The sequence below is a fragment of the Mandrillus leucophaeus genome, unplaced genomic scaffold (genome assembly GCF_000951045.1).
Source record: "Mandrillus leucophaeus isolate KB7577 unplaced genomic scaffold, Mleu.le_1.0 Scaffold663, whole genome shotgun sequence".
Classification (NCBI taxonomy): domain Eukaryota; kingdom Metazoa; phylum Chordata; class Mammalia; order Primates; family Cercopithecidae; genus Mandrillus; species Mandrillus leucophaeus.
Genome location: NW_012107175.1, coordinates 132,784 through 154,715, shown reverse-complemented (window position 1 = coordinate 154,715; position 21,932 = coordinate 132,784). Strand labels below are relative to the sequence as shown.

General features: G+C 39.2%; 1 protein-coding gene across 3 annotated transcripts in view; it reads left to right on the top strand.

Moving 5' to 3' along the window:
- The window catches only part of PRELID2 (PRELI domain containing 2), a 94,204-nt gene that overhangs the window by 18,552 nt on the left and 53,720 nt on the right, over positions 1 to 21,932 (top strand). The window contains exons 2-5 of one of the 3 annotated variants that reach the window (XM_012001524.1): positions 8,741 to 8,944; positions 12,104 to 12,161; positions 15,325 to 15,398; positions 17,277 to 17,437. In XM_012001524.1, the coding sequence (XP_011856914.1) occupies positions 12,116 to 12,161; positions 15,325 to 15,398; positions 17,277 to 17,437 (281 nt within the window). In that variant the 5' untranslated portion in view covers positions 8,741 to 8,944; positions 12,104 to 12,115. Of the gene's footprint in view, positions 1 to 8,740; positions 8,945 to 12,103; positions 12,162 to 15,324; positions 15,399 to 15,925; positions 15,959 to 17,276; positions 17,438 to 21,932 lie in introns of all 3 variants that reach the window. The other 2 variants (XM_012001526.1, XM_012001525.1) reach the window with 2 other exon arrangements.

Genomic DNA, 21,932 nt, shown 5'->3' with positions numbered 1-21,932 from the left:
TGACCCCTTAAAAGCGAGGGGAGGCCATTGGGCAGTCATCCTGGTTTACTCAGCATGATCGTTCTGCCGCCTCTCCACTTCCCCTTTTTAAACAGCTGTGGGACTTCGCGCAGCTTGCTTACTCTCTCTGTGCCTTAGTTTGCTAATCTGTAAAATGGGGAAGATAATAGTACCGACTCAGAATTGTTGTGAGGATCCAGATGAGGTAACTTACGTACAGTGCTTATCACAGCTGTGACCTAAATGAAGAAACTGAGGCAAAATCAATATAAAAAGAGAGTTTATTTGAGCCAAGTTTGAGGACTGCGTCCTGGGAGTGAAGGTGCCCTGAGTACACATTCTGATGAGCAGAAGTCGAAAGTGGGTTTTTAAAGGAGAATAAGAAGCGGTTCCTAAGTTGTTTACCAAGAATTTATATTAAAGTAATATAAACTATTGATTGGCTGTACATTGTTCTTTGTATCACAAATTCCGGGAACTTGAAGGTAATGGGTAAGGCATCTAACCGGTCGGGAACAAAATTGGGCTCGCAGGAATAGGTTGCTCGCAGGAATAGGTTGCTCGCAGGAATAGGTTGGGTGAGGAGGGGACCACCGAAGTCCTGTACTCTTGTCTCTTTAGGCTTGATCGGTTTTGCGTATTTCACTGTAACTCACACAATCTGCTCTGAGCTATTTTTTTTTTCTCACTGCTACTGATGTTTAGTTAGGGCTCTAAAATGTTATTGTTGTTTGTATTACTACAACTGATTTCAATACAAGTAATGAACGCTTCCTCAATATTGAGTGGCCCTGAATCCTAAAGACTGTTTCTAGGGTTGTGGGTCCTGATAATAGGAAAATGGGATATGTCTTTGAGAAATCGAAAGCGCCCAGGCCTGGGAGGTAGGACTCCTGTACTCTGGTCTGGTTCCATGTGTGGTTAGTTCTCTGGGTTGACCTTGGCCGAGGGTCTTTTCTCTAGGCCTTAGTTTCCACATCTATAAGATGAGGGGTTGTACCGGAAGATCTTTTAAGGTCCCCTTCAGTTTTCACTTTCTTAAGCAAGATTTGCAACAATTGCAGTTTGCCTTGGTTAGCAGCCACGGGACATTGAACTCCATATGCAACCCGGAAGCCAAACTAAGGGAGATGCTGGGAAGACGAAGGTCATTTGTTAAACGATAAGGCATAGCCTCCATTAGAGGAGGTGACACGGTAGCCCTGGTCACAGAGGAATGAGGAGGACACTGGTTAACATTTTTTTGCTATAGGGGGCCTGTTTAGAAGGAATGTCAGCTTGCTGATATGTTCATTTGATTTTCAGTGTCTAGACTAGTGCCTAGCACCTACTAGGTATTTAATAAAAACCTGATCAATGAATAAAGGAATGAGTGATTTCCAGATCTTTTGTAGACTTTGCCTTAGGCCAGGCTTCTGGACCCAAAAAGTAACAGCCAACACCCAATGTTTTTGTTAGGACTGGCACTTTGGAGTCTGGGTATTCTTATGCCACTGCTCCTTTGTAAAGTCTTTTTGGATTGTCATCATCAAGAGTTAGTCGATCTCCACATTCTCAGAACTCTCAGGGCACTCTGTCTAGGCCTTGCTGACCTTCTGCAGTGTCAGATGGTGACTTCTGTACGTGTTGTATTTCCCATTAGACTCTCAGGTTTTTAAAGGTGAGACTCACTCCTGCAGAAGCACACGACACAATGCCAAGTTCTCATTTACGGAGGTCTCGGTGCATTGTCAGCTTTTGGAAAATGCTTTTCTTTTGTTGAATAGATACTTATCTTCTGTGTGCCAAGCTTTGTGCTAGGTGCTAGAAAAATGTGGGAGGTCACCACAGACCCTGTTCTCATGGAACTGATGGTGTGTAGTGGGTGAGATTAACATAAATAAATGATGAGCAAACGAACACAAAATTCAAATTGATACTGTGTACTTATAAAAGGAAAATATATGGTGCTCGAATACAGCAGGGAGGCCTGCTGAAGTCAGACAGGGTGATCTTTAGGAAAGGCTTCCCTGAAGAAGTGGCACTTGTGAAATGATGGCTGAAGCATGAATAGAAGTTTCCTAGGAAGACTGGGTGTGTGGTGTGTGGTGTGGCATGGTGTGTGTGTGTATGTGCGCTCATGTGTGCTTTCCATACTTTATCATGTTTACTGCTGCCAACACCCTCAGGAAGTAGTTATGATTAATTTCCATTTTACAATATAGAGAAACTGAGGACCAGAGAAGTCCAAGTGTCTTCCTCAAGTTCCTACAGCTAGCAGGTAGGACAGCCAGTATTTTAACACACGGATCCAAAACTCATACCCTGAGTCACCAGGCTCTGCTGCATTGCATATAATAGGCGCTTCCAACGATCATTGAGGGAATACAGTGTTTCAGAATCAACTTTGCTGGCCGGGCGCAGCAGCTCATGCCTGTAATCCCAGCACTTTGGGAGGCCGAGGCTGGTGGATCACTTGAGGTCAGGAGTCAAGACCAGCCTGGCTAACATGGCGAAACCCCATCTCTACCAAAAATACAAAAAATTAGCCAGGTGTGGTGGCCTATGCCTGTAATCCCAGCTACTCAGGAGGCTAAGATGAGAATCACTTGAACCCAGGAAGTGGAGGTCACAGTGAGCCAAGATCACGCCATTGCACTCCAGCCTGGGTAACAGAGCAAGACTTTGTCTCAAAAACAAAAACAAACAAGCCCAAAAAACTTTGCTGTGCTCAATCTGTTTTCTTTTGTTCACGGTCTTCTCTCAGAGTTTGCTTAGCTGTGTGGATCTGTTGTCCCTGATATAAAGGTATAACTTGGATGTATGTTAGGGTGAGAACACAGAATGTTTAAGTTATCTATTGGTATGTAACAAACCACTCCAAAATTTAATGACTTAAACCAACGACAGGCTTTTAATTTTCACAATTCTGTGAGTTGACTAAGCTCAAGTGGTTGGTTTTTGTGTGCTGTGTGGTATAGCTGAGGTCACTTATATAGCTATATTCAGTTAGAACCTGTTGTAATTCTTATAAAATATTTAGCAGAGTACCTGGTACATAGTGAGCAAGAACTATGGAAGGGAAGAACTGGGAAAGGCAGAACTGAGAAAGGCAGAACTGGGAATATCAGAACTGGGAAATGGAAGGCGGAACTGGGAAAACAAGAGACAAACATTTGGAGACTAAAGATCTAGTGATGGAACAGTGTTAACGTCATGCATGTCACTGTGCTTCCTTTCTTTCTATTCATTCATAAAGGAATCCTTCAGAGATTTCTTGGAAGGAGCTATGTGGCTATTTATAAGATGTCAGTAAATCCATTTGCTGGGTGAATTTTCCCCTTATGTTATTCAAAGCCATGAACTGGAATTCAGTGGACCTGGATCCTAATCATTATGCTTTCACTGTTAGGTTGGGTGGCCATGGAAAACCGTTTTCACCATCCTATACTGTGTCCTTGTCCAAATTAGAAAAGGCATCTTTCAGGGGTCCACTTCATAAGCTCACAGTTCATAGGGCTGGTGGAAAGCAAATGAGACTATTTATGCAAATTAGAAAATGGTACTCCTTCCTCTAGGTGGGTGCAGTCCTGTGCTCATGGGTGCACTTGACGAGGAGCCCTTGTGCAGTGAGTAACATCACAACTGTGTAAGCCCTAGTTTCTCCTCTGTGAAAATGGTAATGCCACCTACCCCACCTACCTTCCAGGGTTGTTGTGAGGATATCACATATGTTGACAGTTTGAAAAGCATAAGCTTTTTTTATAAACCTAGGGTAGTAATAATTATCTTTTTGGCAAAATACACTTTTATTTTTCTTTCAGTCTTTATGATTTTTGTTTCAAAGGAAAGCACTTGGCAGAAGGGACAATCATCTGAGGATCCCTGGGAAGTATTTAATCTGATTTTGCACAATGGTATGTTTGAAGCTGCTTTAGCACTGAAGAAGTTCTATTTTAAATCAAATCTACTGATCTATGGCTTTTGGTTTGTTAGCAGTTGCCTTTCAAGTTATAATATACTACTGTTTTTAAAACCTGAAGAATGTTTGCTCTTCTTACATCTGCCTGTTGAATACCACAGGCAAAATATTAGCTACATGCTTTCAAAGCTAAATGACATTGTGAAAACAAACAATATGATACCCTTTGTTCGTGAAATATAGTATTTCTCAATAAACTTCATGGAGGAATGTTATGAAACCCAAAATGGTTTATTCATTGGATGCTGAACTGTATGTATTCCAAGAACTATAGTGTCAATGCACTTGACGGTGTATTTTGGTTTCTTTCTTTGTGTGACTCTTAGCTTTCTAGCTCTCATCACTTACCACTGTTTCCTTCCTTTTACTTAAAATCATCTACAAAGAGAACACAAAGTTGCATAGACGAATGTAGCAATGTAGAAAATAGGTCTTCTTTGGAATCTCACTTAGACCTTTCTAATGGGCTTGCCTTTCGTGACCTGGATTCAGAGAACTTCTTAAATTTCATCTGCCTGAAATTTAAAGTCATTAAAAAGGATCCAGAGAGCCATTATATTGACTATGTTTTCTTGTTTGTATCTAAATGAGGCCAGAGAAGTAAAGATTTTTCTTACCTTTGCAAGGTTGATTTTCTTTTTATGCTGTGGTCAAAAGAATCATAGTGAATAGAGTATCACTTTCATAGGTGGTGATTTTTGTCATTTGTTTCTGATGTATCCCAAGTACCCAAAGAGATCCTGGAACATAGTAGGTACACAGCAAATCCTTGTTGAATGAATGAATGAAATAACTCTTTTGGGGATTAGCTCTGTGCAATTTTAGATTGAAGTCAGTATGGGATTCAGAAACATGTCCTTACTTTTGGTACTGTAATAAAATGGATAGATTAAAATATTAATAATTTCTTTGCTTCAACAGAATGACCCTGGGTGTTATTTATTTTGGCTGGGAGCCTGGTATGCTGAACAAAATGGTTTGAATGTTTACTCTTAAGCTCATAAAGGGGATTTATGAATGGCTATTTCCATTTAGAGTAGAAAGTTGATTGGGTAATTAATAATGTTTCCATTTCCGATCCTATCTTTTCTCCCTTGCAAATCTGACACTTACATGTGTGGAACATATCTCCTTGCAAAGCTCCAGAAATATTTGGGGGTGAACCTGCATTTCTAAAATAAACGATTTGATAAACCATAGGCCTAGTTTAACATAATGATTATTTCTCTTTTGTCACATGCTGTACTAATCTTTCTTCACTTTTATCTTCCTGTCTTCAGTTCCACTAGAAGATTAGGCATGATGTAAAGGAGAATGGTGCAGATGTGCAGAATGTGGGCTCTGATATCGGATGGGGTGGGGAAGACAGGGATGGAGCGCTGTTAGCCCTGTGAGCTTGGATGGGTCATTTCATTTTTCTATGCCTTGATTTCCTCATCTGCAAAATGAGAATAATAATCACTATCTTCTGGAGTTGTTGGAGAAATTAAATTGGATAATGCATACAGTTACGCATAACATACCTAGCTTAATTTCAGCACACAGTAGGCTCTTTTAAAGTACTTGTTGAATAATGATAACAACAACAACAACAACAACAATAATTTGTTGCATTGATTTCATGAGCCTGAAAATAAAAAGCTGAGAGAAGTGGCCTCAGAAATCTTTACTAACTTAGAGTAATAAAAGGGAGAGTGAGCGTGAATAAAGGTACACATTTGAATGAGGAATATTTTCTAAATGCCATTTGAATAACTGTAAAGGATACTTAGAAACTTATCTAGTGGAGATTGCTGCTTAATCAGTGTATAAAAGATAGAAGATATTGGCCAGGCATGGTGGCTCATGCCTATAATCCCAGCACTTTGCAAGGCCGAGGTGGGTTGATGAATTGAGCCCAGGAGTTCAAGACCAGCCTGGGCAACAGGGCAAAAACCCCATCTCTAACGACAACAACAACAACACTCCAAACCACACAGACACAGAAACAAACAACCCCCGCCCCCACCAAAATTAGCCGGACATGGTGGCACACACATGTAGTCCTAGGTACTCGGGAGGCTGAGGTAGGAGGATCGCTTGAACCGGGTGGCAGAGGTTGCAGTGAGCTGTAATTGCATCACCATTACACTCCAGCCTGGGTGACAAAATGAGACCCAGTCTCAAAAAAAAAAAAAAAATTTTCACGATCTAAGTACATGGACCTGTCTTCAAGGAGTTCACTGTCAGAAGGGACAGAGGAGGAGGTAGTAGTTTTCATGATAAGGCTTTCTCGGGGGCATATGGCAGACATTACATTATAGTATGGGGCTAGATTTATATTTTAACTATAAATCCATGAAAGCATTTAAACTATTTAGAAACAGTTGCCTTTAAAAAACCAAGTAAATACTCTCTCTTGCACTCTCACTTCTCTGGTGCAGCCCTTTCCCTAATGCTAGTGCAGAGTGAAGTGTCAGGGAGGCCTTGTATCTCACACAAATTCTGAACTGGTAAAGTATGAGCTTGTGAGTTTTTTTTAATTAGTCTAGGAAAATCAGATATATTATCTTCTAATCATTTTAAAATCATTGTTTAAGTATTTTTGGATTGCAGATAGATGCCAGCAATCTATTTAATGCCATACCACAGTAAATCGCAAGGTAAAAACCGAAGTCTTGAAGCTCTTTAAGTTTTCAAAAGTGTTGATTCATTTGTTAGTAGCAAAACCAGCTACATTGATTTTCTACTTGCACAGTGCTAGGTATTATACTGTAATTAAATTGTTTCCTTTAATTCTTGTAACAACTCTTTGAGGTAATTATTTATTCTCACTTTACAGATGAAGAGACTAGGGCAGATTAAAATGATTTGTCGAAGCTTCTCACAGATGAGATTCCAATTCAGATCTCTTGGGCTCTAAAATTCACCATTTTCCAAAATCCTGTCTTTAATTTTGTTTTTTATTTCTTAACTTTTCCTTTAGAAACAATTTGACTTATAAACCATTTCAAAATCAATATGGCAAAACAAATAATTCCCGTATACTTTTTTCCAGCTTCCCCGAACCACAGTATACTTTTTAAAACCAGGAAATTAACACCGATACAATGCTATTAACTAACCTATAGACCCTATTTAGATTTTGCCAATTGTCCACTAATACTGTTTTTCCAGTCTAGGATTCAGTTCAGGCCCCTACAGTGCATTTAGCTGCCAGTCTCCTGCAATGTAGGGCAGTTCCTCAGTCTTTCCTTGCATTTCCAGACCATGGTGATTTTGAAGAGTGCTGGTCAGTTATTTGTAGCATATCTTTAGCTGCACTGGGTTTATGCGTACATTTGATGTTGTGATAAGAGGATTTTCCTCTGTGTTACAATGATAAACTGTCTTTTCAAAACCTTCACTATGCCATTGCTGATTATTGGGCCATTTTTGAAAGAAAGAGGCTGATGTGCTGTTGGTTGGCCTTTGTTTGGAATCATAGCTTTTCCTGGCCAGAAGGACCTCGATGGTCACCTGGTGGTTCACCACCCTGGCCTCACAGATGGCAGCGTTGTAGTCTGCATGTCTTGGCTCATTGCCCTTTTGTTCTTTCTATTTCGTCATCCTATTGAAAGACCAATGAACAGCCATTCAAAATACTTTTCAACTTAATTATGTTTTGTCCTTGATCTCGTCTTTGTATAAAATCAACTTTGCTTTTCTTCTGTGATAGACTATGATGTGTGGAGCTCATAAAAGGAATTTGGCATAGCTCGTGGTGATGTTTTTCTGCTGCTAAACACCAAATCTCTTTTCAGCAGCCCCATCTCTTTGCATGTACATGTTTGGCAGCAGCCTAGATAACAGATTCCCTTAATGCTTATAACACGGGGATGTTAATATACCAGACTGACAGTAGGTCTTCTTTGCCTTCTTTGCAGGACTCTTCAGACAGATCTGTCACTCACCTGCTTCCTTGTACTCTCTCGGATAACCTCATTTGAAAATTGGTAGACAGTGACTCCTTTGGATGTCATTGACTGTTTCTGAGAGGGGGAGAAAATGTTATAAAAAACAGGCATTGGCTTCTGAGCTTTTTGGAAAGTTGATATTTTAATAACTCTTTTAAGAGTAGGCTTTCTGAAAGCTTATGGGTTTTTTTTTCTCTCAGCAAATATGAATGCTAAATGTTATATCTTCATGAAGCTTCTCCCACAAACATATTGAATATGATTTCTGTAATTAGATGGACTCAGTTTCTTGGACTCTTACTTTTTATATGTGTGTGTTTGCTTTAATGCTTATTCCCCCCGCCCAATATTATGGAATTCTTGGCTTATCTTTTAATATGTAAAAAATAAAGCAAGCAGATACAAGAGCTTTAGGAGAGTCTACATTTTACCCTTGTTAGACTGTAACATACATATGATATATACAGTGGTATTTGCAGTAGCTTCATGTCTTGGGGAAAGGAAAATGAGTTAGTTTACACATTCTGTGAAGAAAGTAAAAATTATAAGGATATGCAAAATGAAGTCAAATATACCTTTAAAAATCCCTTAAATCATCCATAAAGTAGTATAGCATACATGGCATATATATGCAGCCCGTGGGATCATTCTCATGCACACTGCTGTTTGTGATCACCTGAGTCAGGATCAAGAAAGACAAGGACTTTTGGCAGATATCTGGGTCTTCAGATCACTTTGCTTTCATGAGAGTCTCCAGTATGAAATGGGGATTGAAGAATCCCAGTGTGACCCTGCTTGTCTGCAGGCTTTATACTATTATATTTATAGCATTAATACTTGATAGGTTTTCATGCTTTGAGAAGGGCTGAATGAAATCATGTGCATGGCGGCTTCTCTAGGATAGCACCTTGCATGAACCAGTAGCTGCTTGGTAAGTCTTTGATGGGTGTGATCCTGATTTAGCTTGATCAATTCTGCAATCATACTGGATTGTGTTTGAAAAGGTGTCCAGAAAAACCTGGCCACCTGCCTCCTGTCTTCTTCCCAGGTAAGTGTTTCTGGTGTTGACCTCTGAGAAACCTTCCCTTTTTCAACTCTTTCTCATGGGAGTTTTGGTAAATTTTCATGAATTAAAACATGAATATTCAAGTTACCACGAGATGGCGTCAGATCATTTCAAGTAATGCCAGGTAGGGGGCGCCTCAGTTCAGTAAATCTTTAAAGAGGTTGAAATACGTGCCTTTCATAATACGGCAGTCAGCTATTGCAAATAAACCCCTACTTTCTTCTAGTATTCTTCTATGGAAACTTGAGGCTCATGGCTCTTCAACTCCAAAAATTATGTAAGTGTGAAGTATTTGAGTTTATAATGTTTAAGAATTTCTCTGATAACTTAGTGAAGTAATCAGAACTTGTAAAATTTGATCACCATGTCTCCCTGGTGATTACATTTTCAATGTCCTTTATAGTTTAGTTGAGTCATCTTCCTACAAGGTATGGTGAATGTATAATATTCAGTCAATATATATTTATGGGTATGTAATGAACAAGCTAGAACTGTAGTAAATGAGATAAGCCCATTTTACTTTAGTGTACATGTTACAATTTACACACATATAATCACAATTCAGAGGACCTGTGTGAGTCTCAAATATCTCCCTTACTTTAGGGGTAGTATGTAAGCGAAAGTCTCCTTTGCTGAGGAGCAGAGTATCTAAACCTGACCCTCTGTCATAGGCATGTAATTTGGAAGGGCTGAACTTCAAGAAAGCAATCATTGTAGTTCCAAGCATTTTTTTTGTGTGTGAGACAGAGTCTCACTCTGTCACCCAGGCTGGAGTGCAGTGGCATGCTCTCGGCTCACTACAAGCTCCGCCTCCCAGGTTCAAGCAATTCTCCTGCCTCAGCCTCCTGAGTATCTGGGACCACAGGTGTGCACCACCACATCTGGCTAATTTTTGTATTTTTAGTAGAGACAGGGTTTCACTATTTTGGGCAGGCTGGTCTCAAACTCCTAACCTCAAGTGATCCATCAGCCTCCCAAAGTGCTGGGATTACAGGCATGAGCCTCCATGCCCAGCCAAGCATATTTTTTTTCCCTAGGGCTAAAATGAATGAATGAATGAATATATAAATAAATAGATTTTTTTTTTGTTTTTTTTGTTTGTTTGTTTGTTTTTGTTTTTTGAGATGGAGTGTCGCTCTGTGGCCCAGGCTGGAGTGCAATGGCACAATCTTGGCTCACTGCAAGCTCCACCTCCTGGATTCAGGCCATTCTCCTGCCTCAGACTCCTGAGTAGCTAGGACTACAGGCGCCTGCCACTGTGCCCGGCTAATTTTTAGTATTTTTTAGTAGAGACGGGGTTTCACCATGTTAGCCAGAATGGTCTCGATCTCCTGACCTCGTGATCCACCAGCCTCGGCTTCTGAAAGTGCTGGGATTACAGGCGTGAGCCACCGCACCTGGCCATATATAAATAGATTTTTAAAAACCAAGTTTGTCATCAGTTATCAAGATTACAGTTTCCAGGATGGAAGTGTGAATAACAGAGTTTACCAACATGGAACATGAAGAGATATTGAGGTTGCCGAAAGCTGAGCCACTGCTCTTCATAGATTGGTTTCTGACTGAAGGCAGGCTCATTTTCCAAATTGATCCCTGAGGTCATTGAGGTTTATATTCCAAATTGTTTATTCAGAAAATATTGACTGAGTGCTTTCTATGTGCTGGGCATTATGCTGGCTGGTGGAGATATAGGAGTAACTGAAATAGACAGTATTCCTGCCCTCAGAGAGCCTGTGTTCTAATCTACTGTCTTTTTGGGTCATAGATATCTTTAAGAATGTGTTAAAATGATGAACCCCTTTCCCTGAAAAATCCATTAATAAATCAATATCACACACACACACACACACACACACACCCCTGCTGTGGGTGGAGACCCACAGTCAGAGTTTTGTGTTTCACTTCCTAGGGTTCGGAAAACGTAAAGCTCAAGTTTGCAAAGTGAGGGGCCTTTCTTCTTTCTCCCATCAGGCTGCCTGCTGCTCTTGCCTTCTGCTCAACACTTTGTGATGTCATGGATAAGACTTCTTGCTAATTTTCTTTTCAGATTTGATCACATGATACATCGGTAAACCTCAGGGAAAAGAGTCCAAGGGGGCTTAGTAGGCTCGGGTCAGCAGCTACCTTGTCCTGTGGCTTCTAGGAGGTCACTTCTGCTCCCAGTGTCTCTCTTTTCACATCTGAGTAATGGAAAGGATTGTGTTAGGTTAACTCTTAGGTGATTTAGTGGTAGGTTTGGTGGGCAGGCTTTGTAGGTTGGCAGAAAGTATCAGGGGGTAAATTATGTTACCCCCAGATATACTATTCATTAGCTGGACAATTTGAACAAATTATTTAATTTATCTAAGCCTTATTTTTCATATATGAAGTGGAAAAAGTAACACCTTATAGAATGGTTTTGTGAATTAACTGAGCTAATGTATCTAAAGTGTGTAAATTGCCTAAGACAAAAGCAGTGGCTATTATCAACCTTGTCACAGCCAAATTGCTTTTCAAGGGAATTAAATCAGCATGTTAAATATTTATTGAGTATTTACTATGTGCCTAGCAAAGCATACTTCTATGATTATCCTACTGTGATGCTAACCCAGCCACCAGACAATGATATTAGACCATAGTGAAGAGGTCCACTCTATATTAAACAGGCCTGGTTTAATTCCCTGGCTCCACCAGGAGCCAGCTGGGTGACCCTAAACAATCCAGTCTTCGTTCAGTTTCCATATCTGAAAGATGGGGATGATGATATCACATAAATCAGTTATAACAGAGGCTGTTGGATTTAGACAAGATTGTACAAGGAAAGCATTTAGTACAGTGCCTAATTCAAAGAACACTCTTGGTTTATGTTAGGCTGGTTCAATATTAATACTATTATTATTTACTGATTAGCTTAACCTCATCCCCCTCAGGGCTAGGTTGGATCTAAAGAAGGTTTTCCCCAGATTTCATGTAAGTCGAGATGATGATAGCATCTCACTTATCTAGGCCCAAGTTATAAAATTAAGATCCATGATTCAAAACTGGGCTTTGTTTATAAGTTTCTTGGAAAATATTTACTAGTCCTGCAAACAGCTGTGGTTACTACTAAATAATTCACCTTGGTAGATTAATGGTAATTATTTTTTGTATGTTTTTGTTTAGTACCCCAACCCCATGGATAAAAATGTCCTCTCTGTAAAAATCACGGAGGAAAAAAGAGGTAAGTTCTCTGTACAGTTTTTTTCAGTAATGATCGGTAAATGATAGTGATTTTTGTAAAGATGTGTGTATGTGTGTGTGTGGCCTATTAGGTTTTTAAAAAAACTGTTCACCTACAGTCCCTTTCCGTTATTAGTTGTTAAACAGGTATATTTCTGTACTTGAGGTGACTTAGAAAGGTGTGGCAGGTAAAGCACCAGGATTTACGACAATAAAAGGCCTGCTGATGCTTTTTGTCACTTTCTAACTAATAATTGATGACAACATTGAGCTATATATAATTGTAACCGCTAACATTTTTGAGACCTTAATATGTGCCAGGTACTCTTATTAATTCATTTAATCTTCAGAACAATGTGTGGGATAGGTATTAGACTACTCATTTAATGCATGGAGAAACTGAGATACAGAGAAGTTAAGTGACTTGCTCAAGGTCACATGGCTGTAGCCTATTATCATATCATTTTGTAGATAGCAAAATGCATATGATTAAATATGAGATGTGACCATAAAGTGATTGCTTATGGAATCACAACTACTTGGCAATGTGGTTTAGCACTGACTAAATCAGGAGTTGACAAGCTATGGCTTGCGCTGCCTGTTTTAGTAAATAAAGTTTGATTGGAACATAGTCACATTTGTTTACATGTCATCTATGGCTGCTTCCTCACTATAACAGCAGAGTTGAGCAGTTGCCACAGAGACTTTATTGCCCACAAAACTTAAATTATTTAACATCTGATTCTTCACAGAAAATGTTTACTGATTCCTGGTCTAGAGCATAGGAGTCTCTTCTGTTCTGTGTTATCCCTATCTCCACAAAAACCATTATCAGTGTCAGTGTTTAAACTTGAGAACTGGGCAAAGCAGGAAGCTGTGACGATGCACATAGTCAATGTACAAAGCTTTGGAGACACTGGGGCCTAGGTCCAGCATGCCCTTTAGCCTTCTTAGGAATCATGAGATGCTACTGTTTGTTGTATGACTCTGGAGCCCTCTCTGTGCTTGGCAAACATAACTGCCTTTTGCTTGTATATGCATTTTCTGTACTTCTATAATCATATAGATATATTAAAAATATTTTCTCATGTACCTGCAGTGTGGGAAAAACTTATTATTTGTCATCAGACAAACTGGATTTCAAATCTCGATTTCATTACTACCTTGGTGACCTAACTTTTTGGAGCCTCAGTTTCTTCATCTGTCAAATGGGAAAATAATCTTGTTTTTAGGTTGTCATGAAGATCAAATGAGAGAACACTGTGCATATTCTAAATTGAAATGTTAATTATAATTTCTATCATTGTCAGGGGCATCTTTGTCGTTGGGAGTGGCTAATCCATTTCGAGTATGTGTGAAGCAAACCCTGGATGAGATGGCCAAAGGGAGGGCCAGTGGGCAGAGGGGTTGGCACCCTATCAACAGCTTCTGGGCAGTCAGGGTTTTTGCATCAAGGGTTGGGACTACTATAGCCAGAGCTTTGGGAAAACCTGTAACAGCGTGGCTAAGTCACAGTGATTCACAAAGCAGAAGACTGCACTTCAGAGTTTATTCTTTTCTCTGCCTCTGCCTTTCTTTTTCTTAACATTGTTTTTTACTTCCCTGGTTTAATTCTGGAAACTTCATCGCAGAGCAAAATGGTTGCAGTCCTAGTGTTACAGTAGGTAGCTAGTCAAGTATGAGCAGGATAGAAGAGGGCTTACACACACACACACACACAGAGAAGAGGGCTTACACACACACACACACACAGAGAAGAGGGCTTACACACACGTACACAAGAGAGCTTACACACACATAGAAGAGGGCTTACACATACACACACAGAAGAGAGCTTACACACACACACAGAAGAGAGTTTACACACACATACACACAGAAGAGAGCTTACACACACATACACACAGAAGAGAGCTTACACACACACAGAAGAGGGCTTACACATATATACACACACAGAAGAGGACTTACACACACATACACACACACATAAGAGAGCTTACACACACACACACACACACACACACATGCACTCACCCAGGAGTGTTGGGTGACCATCAGGTGATGGTCAGGCGGTTGTTAACTGTCTCACTAAAGTAATAATTGGTCACAGTTGGCATCAGGCAAAGACACGCTCCTAATAGATAGAAAACACCTGAAACTGATGATCAGCAGCTTCCTGATAAGATCTCAGGATTTGGGAGAAGTGATGTAAGACCCCGGACGTATGCCAACGCGTAAAACCCCAAGTCAAAAGGTCAGACCACACACTTGCCTTTCAGATTGCCCGCTTGGCTGTCTTCCAAGTGTCCTTTCTTTCCTTTCATTCCCATTCTAAAGGAACCAGAATAGCTTTTTCCTGTTTAGGAAGGTTTTTAAAAAGAATAGGAATAGCCATTTCCTATTCTTTTTAATAAACGTTCACTCCTGCTCTAAAACTTGTCTTGGTCCCTCCTTCTGCCTGATGCTCCTCAGTCGAATTCCTGCTTCTGAGGAGGCCAGAATTGAGGTTGCTGCAGACGCGTACAAATTTGCGGCCGGTAACAACAGGAAGTCTACTCCCTTATGAAAGATAAATGTGGCTGGTAAAATGAATTATAGGTTTAAATTTTGTAGCCAGATATCTGTACTTGAAAGTTAGGTACAGAAAGTAGCAGCATCAGGTTCTCCCCCTTTTTGTTGAAACATTCTCTTTGGAGTTGAGCAGGAGTCCCACTGGTCATCGTCATTGGGGCACTGACACAGATCGTCCAGAGCAGCGAATGGTTGTGATTATTTCATCCTTGACATTGGAGTGTGCATTCTGAGTTACTGTTGTACCCTTATTCGTTCATCACAGGTAAGGAATATCTGATTTGGCCCAGGAAAGTGTCAGGGAAGCTGAATTTTGAATTAAACATTTTCTGAAGGAATTCTGCAAATAGAAAATTGAGATTGACTTTAAAAGATTTATTGTGGGAGGCTGAGGCAGGAGAATCGCTTGAACCCTGGAGTTGGAAGTTGCAGTGAGCCGAGACCATGCCATTGCACTCCAGCCTGGGTGTCTCAAAAAAAAAAAAAATCAAAAACCAAAAACCAAAAAACAACAAAAAACCCCCCAAGATTTATTGACACTAAGAAAAGATTTCCTTAATTTTTTGTGTATAAAAAATTTTCTTTTTTAGATGAATCAACAGGGGTCATCTACAGAAAGAGGATTGCAATCTGTCAGAATGTGGTTCCAGAAATTTTAAGGAAGGTAAGTTCATTTTAAAGTTTAATCACAGTTGTTGTAACATTGAGTATTTTTTAAGTCATGAAAAGGAACAGCATTTTCTGATGTAAAGGAGCATTAGAAACTTCCTCCTCCTTTTACTTCACAGCTTTCTGAGGAAGAAAGCTCTTTCTTATCCAACCTCAGTTTTAGCAGATGCCACTGGAGATACTTTGTCTTTCTGTCTTGTGAAGGACTCTTAATGGACATAGAGATGTTGTGCAATTACTTTAAAGATACTTTTGGCATTTTGCATGACGTGACTAATCTTTTCATGATTAGAAATGACTCTTAGGTGAGAATGATCAGAAATGGAAAGATTGTAAATATTTAGTCTCATCTTTAATAAGAAAGAGAAAAACTTCAGTTTCTAATTCACTCTCAGAGATAACAGCTATTTACCAGAGAATAATGTTCTCCACGCCCTCTGTTAAGTCTTTATGTGTATTTCTCTAAAGTAATATCATTGATGATGAAATCTTCATGATAGCAAATGTTTTCTCTCTTTGAAGAAGAGCACGCTGGTGATTCTTTGTTGGAAAAAGGTGAGTGGAAATTTTTAATCACATTGCTTGAACTACAGAGGGATTTTCAGTGGGAGTCCTTTTAGAGCTATGAGGAAGTCAGAGGAAAGCATCTGGATATGCCCTTTCAAACAGGTCTCAGAGGGTAGTTTCAACCTGAGAGAGATTCTGTGTGTGATGTTGTGTTAGTCCATTCTCAGGCTGCTAATAAAGACATACCTGAGACTGGGTAATTTAATAAAAGAGTTTTAATGGATTCACAGTTCCACATGGCTGGGGAGGCCTCACAATCATGGTGGAAGGTGAAGGAGGAGCCAAGGCACATCTTACATGGCAGCAGGCAAGAGAGTGTGTGCAGGGGAACTGCCCTTTATAAAACCATCAGATCTCGTGAGACTTATTCACTGTCATGAGAACAGCACGGGAAAACCCGCCCCCATGATTCAGTTACCTCCCACTGAGTCTCTCCCATGACATGTGGGGATTATGGGAGCTACAATTCAAGATGAGATTTGGGAGGGGACACAGCCAAACCATATCAAATGTGGAACCCAGCTTGGATCCTGCCGACTAGCTTACAAATTAAATTGCTGTGTTGTAGGTGGAACAAATGGCAGCTTCCATCACTTCCTTATCATGAATTAAAAGACTGTCACATTCTTCAGTGTAATAAAGCTGATATGACAATGAAAATTAACTTTCTTTTTTCCAGATGGTAAAACTTGTTGCACTGTAGCAGCAAAATATTACTGGCTTTTTCCAGAGTGTATACCCTGCCTTTGCCCTGTATACTCACTCTGAATCTATTATTTAAAAAGGCATTCAACTTTGTCTTGTATCTCAATTCTTAAATAATTTAAGGACACCTCTGACTTGTACAATTCTGCCTTTGTAGTTTTCCATGTCTTCACCTAGGAAACCATACATTTCTACGTATTGGACAGAGTTTAAAATGAAGAAAATATTTTACCTGATATTGTTCTGCATGTAAGCCTGTAAGTGGGCTCGATTAGAATCCATCAATTTAAGAAGGCCATAACCAGTCTTAGAGGAGATGCGAAGGAGGCTGATAATTTGCTTAGTGTTTAACAGTTAGGGAAATTAGGCCAGGGACTGTATAGCCTACATAAATCCTGGGTCATTTGCATGTCCTCACCAGCACTTAGTAAGGTCATAGTATGTTTGATTATCAAAAACGTACAGCCACTGGTGAGCCATCATCCATATATCAGGATTACTTGTCATCTTGGTTATCCAAGACTGAGAGTAACTCTGGATGTGGTCATTATGTAGCCTGCTCTTCCTAAATTGAGAAAGCCATTCTCTTTCTGTTGGGCAGGTGAGCATTTTGAAAGTACCTAACATCCAATTAGAAGAGGAGTCATGGCTCAATCCTCGGGAAAGAAACATGGCTATACGGAGTCACTGCCTTACGTGGACACAATACGCATCCATGAAGGAAGAGTCTGTCTTCCGGGAAAGTATGGAAAACCCAAATTGGTAAGACTCGTGTGTGTGTGTGTGTGTGTGTGTGTGTGTGTTTTGGATGCAGGGATGGACACATGAGTACATACATTCAAAATCTGTGGTTCTATACTTATGACCTTTGTTTATAACTCATATGAATTCCACATTATTAATTTTTTAATCACAGTAATTAATGATTTTTTTGGAGGGAAGATCAGGAAATGATAGAGTTCAACTCCCATCTGACCATCCCTCCCAATCCTGGTGTCTTTTTCACCCTCTTGAGAAGTAGTGTTTGTTATCAGTTTGCTGAATATTCTTCCAGACCTTAAAGAGATACCTTTAGATACTTACATATATACTCATAGAGTCTGTATAGTGTGATTTTGCATACATTTTTAAACATATATTATAAATTATTTTGTAAATTGTGAGTTTGTAAATTGTGTACTTTTTTTTTACTTAATGGAATGTTTCTGAGCTTAAACCATGCGATATATAAATATATATAAACAAATAGATATAAATATATACATAAATATATAAAAAAAATATATAGCTTATTCCTTTATTGCATATAATTCAATCCTGTGACTGTATGACATTTTATATAGCTACTACTTTTTTGATAGACAGATGGTATCTAAGTTCTTTTTTTTACAAACAATATTATAATATTTGTGAAGCATATGTTCCTTGTATGTGATCCTTTATGTTATATATGAGTTGTTTATCTAAAGTAGATTTTTTTTTTAAATGCAGTCACGCTCTGTCACCTAGGCGGGAGTGCAGTGGCATGATCATGGCTCATTGCAACCTCAACCTCCTGGGCTCAAGTGATCCTCCCACCTCAGTCTCCTGAGAAGCAGGGACTACAGGCATGTGTCACCATGCCTAGTTAATTAAACAAATTTGTTTTGTAGACATGGGGTCTCACTATGTTGCCCAGGCTGGTCTCAAACTCCTGGGCTCAAGTGATTCTCCTACATCAGCTTCCTAAAGTGCTAGGATTCCAGGCGTGATCCACTGTGCCTGGCCTAAAGTAGAATTTTTAAATATCAGGTTTATTGAGATATTATTTGCATACAATAAAACTTACTTTTCTTAGTGTATAGTTCTTTGAGTTTTGACAAACATATAGTTGTGCCACCACTGCCACAATTAAACTATAGAACATTTTAGATAGGTTTAAAACCGTTAATATTATAAGACCAATCAATGGGGAAAGAATATTTCCTTCAACAAATGGTGCTGGGATAACTGGATATCCACATATGAAAGAATGAAGTTAGATTCTCTACCTCGTGTAGAATACAAAACTAATGCAAAATAGATCAAATATCTAAATGAAAGAGTTAAAACTATAAGACACTTAGAAGAAAACATAGGCATAAATCTTTGTGATCTTGGGTTAGGTAGTAATTTATTAGATATGATAGCAAAAATTTAAGCAGCAAGATTAAAAATAGATAAAATTGACTTCATCAATTAGAAACTTTTGTGTTTCAAGGGACACTGTCAAGAAGGTGAAAAACAGGCTTGGCGCGGTGGCTCATGCCTGTAATCTTAGCACTTTGGGAGGCCAAGGCAGCCCGATCACTTGAGGCCAGGAGTTCGAGACCAGCCTAGTCACATGGCAAAATCCCATCTCTACTAAAAATACAACAATTAGCTGAGTGTGGTGGCGCACGCCTATGGTCTCAGCTACATGGGTGGCTGAGGCACAAGAATAACTTGAACCCAGGAGACGAAGGTTTCAGTGAGCCAGGATCACACCACTGTACTCTAACCTGGGCAACAGAGTGAGACTCTGTCTTGAAAAAAAAAAAAAAAAAAAAAAGACAATAACAAGTGTTGGTTGTGGATATGTGGAGAAATTAGAACCCTTACATGTTTCTTATGGGAATATAAAATGGTGCAGCTGCTTTGGAGAACAGTTTTTCAGATCTTCAAAAAGTTAAACATAGAATTACCATTTGACCCAGCAATTTCACGCCTAGGTACTTCAAGAGAAATGAGAAAATATATGTCCACACAGAATCTTGTACAAAACTTTCATAGCAGTATTATAATAGCCAGAATGTAGAAACAAGCCAATGTCCATCAACTGATAAATATATAGCCCAATGTAATATATTCACAAAATGGAATATTATTTAGCCATAAAAAGGAATGGAGTGCTGATTCATGGTTAAACATGGACAAATTTTGAAAATATGCGAAATGAAAGAAGGCAGTTACAAAAGGCCACATATTGTATGGGTCCATTTATTTGAAAAGTCCAGAATGTGTAAATCCATAATGACAGAATGTAGATTATTGATTGCCATGGGTTAGGGAGAAAGGAGAGTGATGAGTGACTGCCAGTGGGTATGGAGTTTCTGTTTTGGGGTGATGAAAATGTCCTGGAATTAGTGTTGATGATTGCAGAACTCTACGAATATACTAAACCTCACTGAATTGTGTACCCTAAAAGGGTGAATTTTATGGTAAGTGAATTATATCTCAATACAGAAAACTATATAGCTGATTCTCAGGACATGCATACTTTTATTAGTTTATATGATGTTTTAGTTTGGGCTGCTATAACAAGAATACCATGAACTGGGTGGCTTACACAGTAAACGTTAATTTCTCACAGGTCTGGAGGCTGGTAAATCTACCATCTAGGCCCTGGCCTTTCCAGTGTCTGGTGAAGGCCATATTCTTGGTTTGCAGATGCTGCCTCCTCATCATTGCCTCACATGGTGGATAGAGTGAGTTCTAGCCTTGGTTTCTTTTTATAAGGACATCAGTCCCATCATGCAGTCTCTAACTCATGACCTCATGAAAACCTAACTACCTCCCAAAGACTCAGTCTCCTAGTACCATCCCACTGTAGGTTAAAGTTTCAACACATGAATTGGGGGTGGCGGGGGAGGGTACCGACATGCAGTCATAACGTACAGATTCTGCCACATTGCCTTCCAATGTGTTGATATGCACATTTTACACTGATCAACAACACATGAGAGGGCTCATTCCCTTACAACATTGTCAGCACTTATTCACATGCTTTTTATCTTTTGCCAGTATAATGGGTGAAAGATGATTAATTTTTTTTGAGACATGTTTAAAAATAAGCAAAATATAAGCACTAAATGTTAACAGTGATTATTGCTGTGAACTGTGGTTGCTGTGAACTGGATAATTATCTGTGTTTTTTGTTATTGTTCTGTGTGGTTTGAATTTTTTATTATATACTTATCATTTTATGGAAACAGTAAAGCCCTCAAGCCCAAACAACTATAAACCAAAAATCTAAAATCCATTCTTAAGCCCAAACACTTGTCCAAATCATTACTGCTCTCCATAACTTTGGTCCTGTAGTGATAATTCTAGGATGCTGCAGCAGCCCGTTGAGTGGGTGTGAAAGCCATGTCTTATTAGCATCAGAGGTGGGCTTGCTCTGAACCACCCACTATTTTTTCTGTCTTAGTCTCTCTCATGACAAGAGTTTCACATAGGGCATGGATGTTTGGGATTAAGTGTGAAGGCTGTGGCCAGAAAATAGAGCTTCTTTCTTTGTATGAAGAAATAGCAAAAGGATGGAATTGGCTGATTTTGTGCAAAAAAATCATTTCATCTACTTTGTTTTAGCCTTAATTTTTGCGCATATTTGAGCTATTAGCTAGTCTTAAAAGGTGAACTAAACCTTCATCTGTGATATGTAAAATGACAATTAACTCTGAGAGGGAGGATATCCTTTAAGAACAATTTTTCTTTGTGTGTTTTTCAAAAAGTATTTTAAAATAGTCATTCTGATTCTAGAAACAATAATGCCTGTGTCTTGTAAAAATATTAATGAATTCTGAGAAAAAAAGGAAATATTATCATACCTAGAGATACTGTCTGTTTACATGATTTTCTTGGTCCATTCCTAATTGATACTTAGATTGGTTTTGCTTTTACAAACAGTGTTGTGATGAAACTCTCTATGATTACATATTTTCCCACTTATTCAATTACCATTTAAGGTAGATTGAGCAAAGTGAGATTTCTTGGTCAAAGGTTATATGCATTTTATATTTTGGAACATATGACCAGACTCCTGTAGAAGAAGGTTTGACCAGTTATATGTTTTTTTTTTTTTTACATTTCTTTGGTTTGTTATGTTCCAGTCCTCTCCAAAACACTACCTTTTCTATCATTGACACAGAGGGCTAACACTTATTGATGCCTACTATGTCAAAGTCAAAGCTATATCCTTCATGTGCATTCTTTTGAGGCTTAGGTTAAATAACTTTCCCAAGGTGATACAGTCAGTAGATTGCTAAACCAAGATACAAATGCAGGTATCGTAGACTCCACCTTGAGCACGGTGGTGAGGCAGGAATACGAACATTTACAAAGGATGGGTTTATCTTGTTCTGTAGAGTGCTTTGGATCCCAGGTATGAAGGATGGGTTTTGTGCCTTCAGCAACAAGCAGTCACACAAAGGTTTCTGAGTAGGGGCTGATAGGCTGAAAGTTGGGATCCACATTCTAG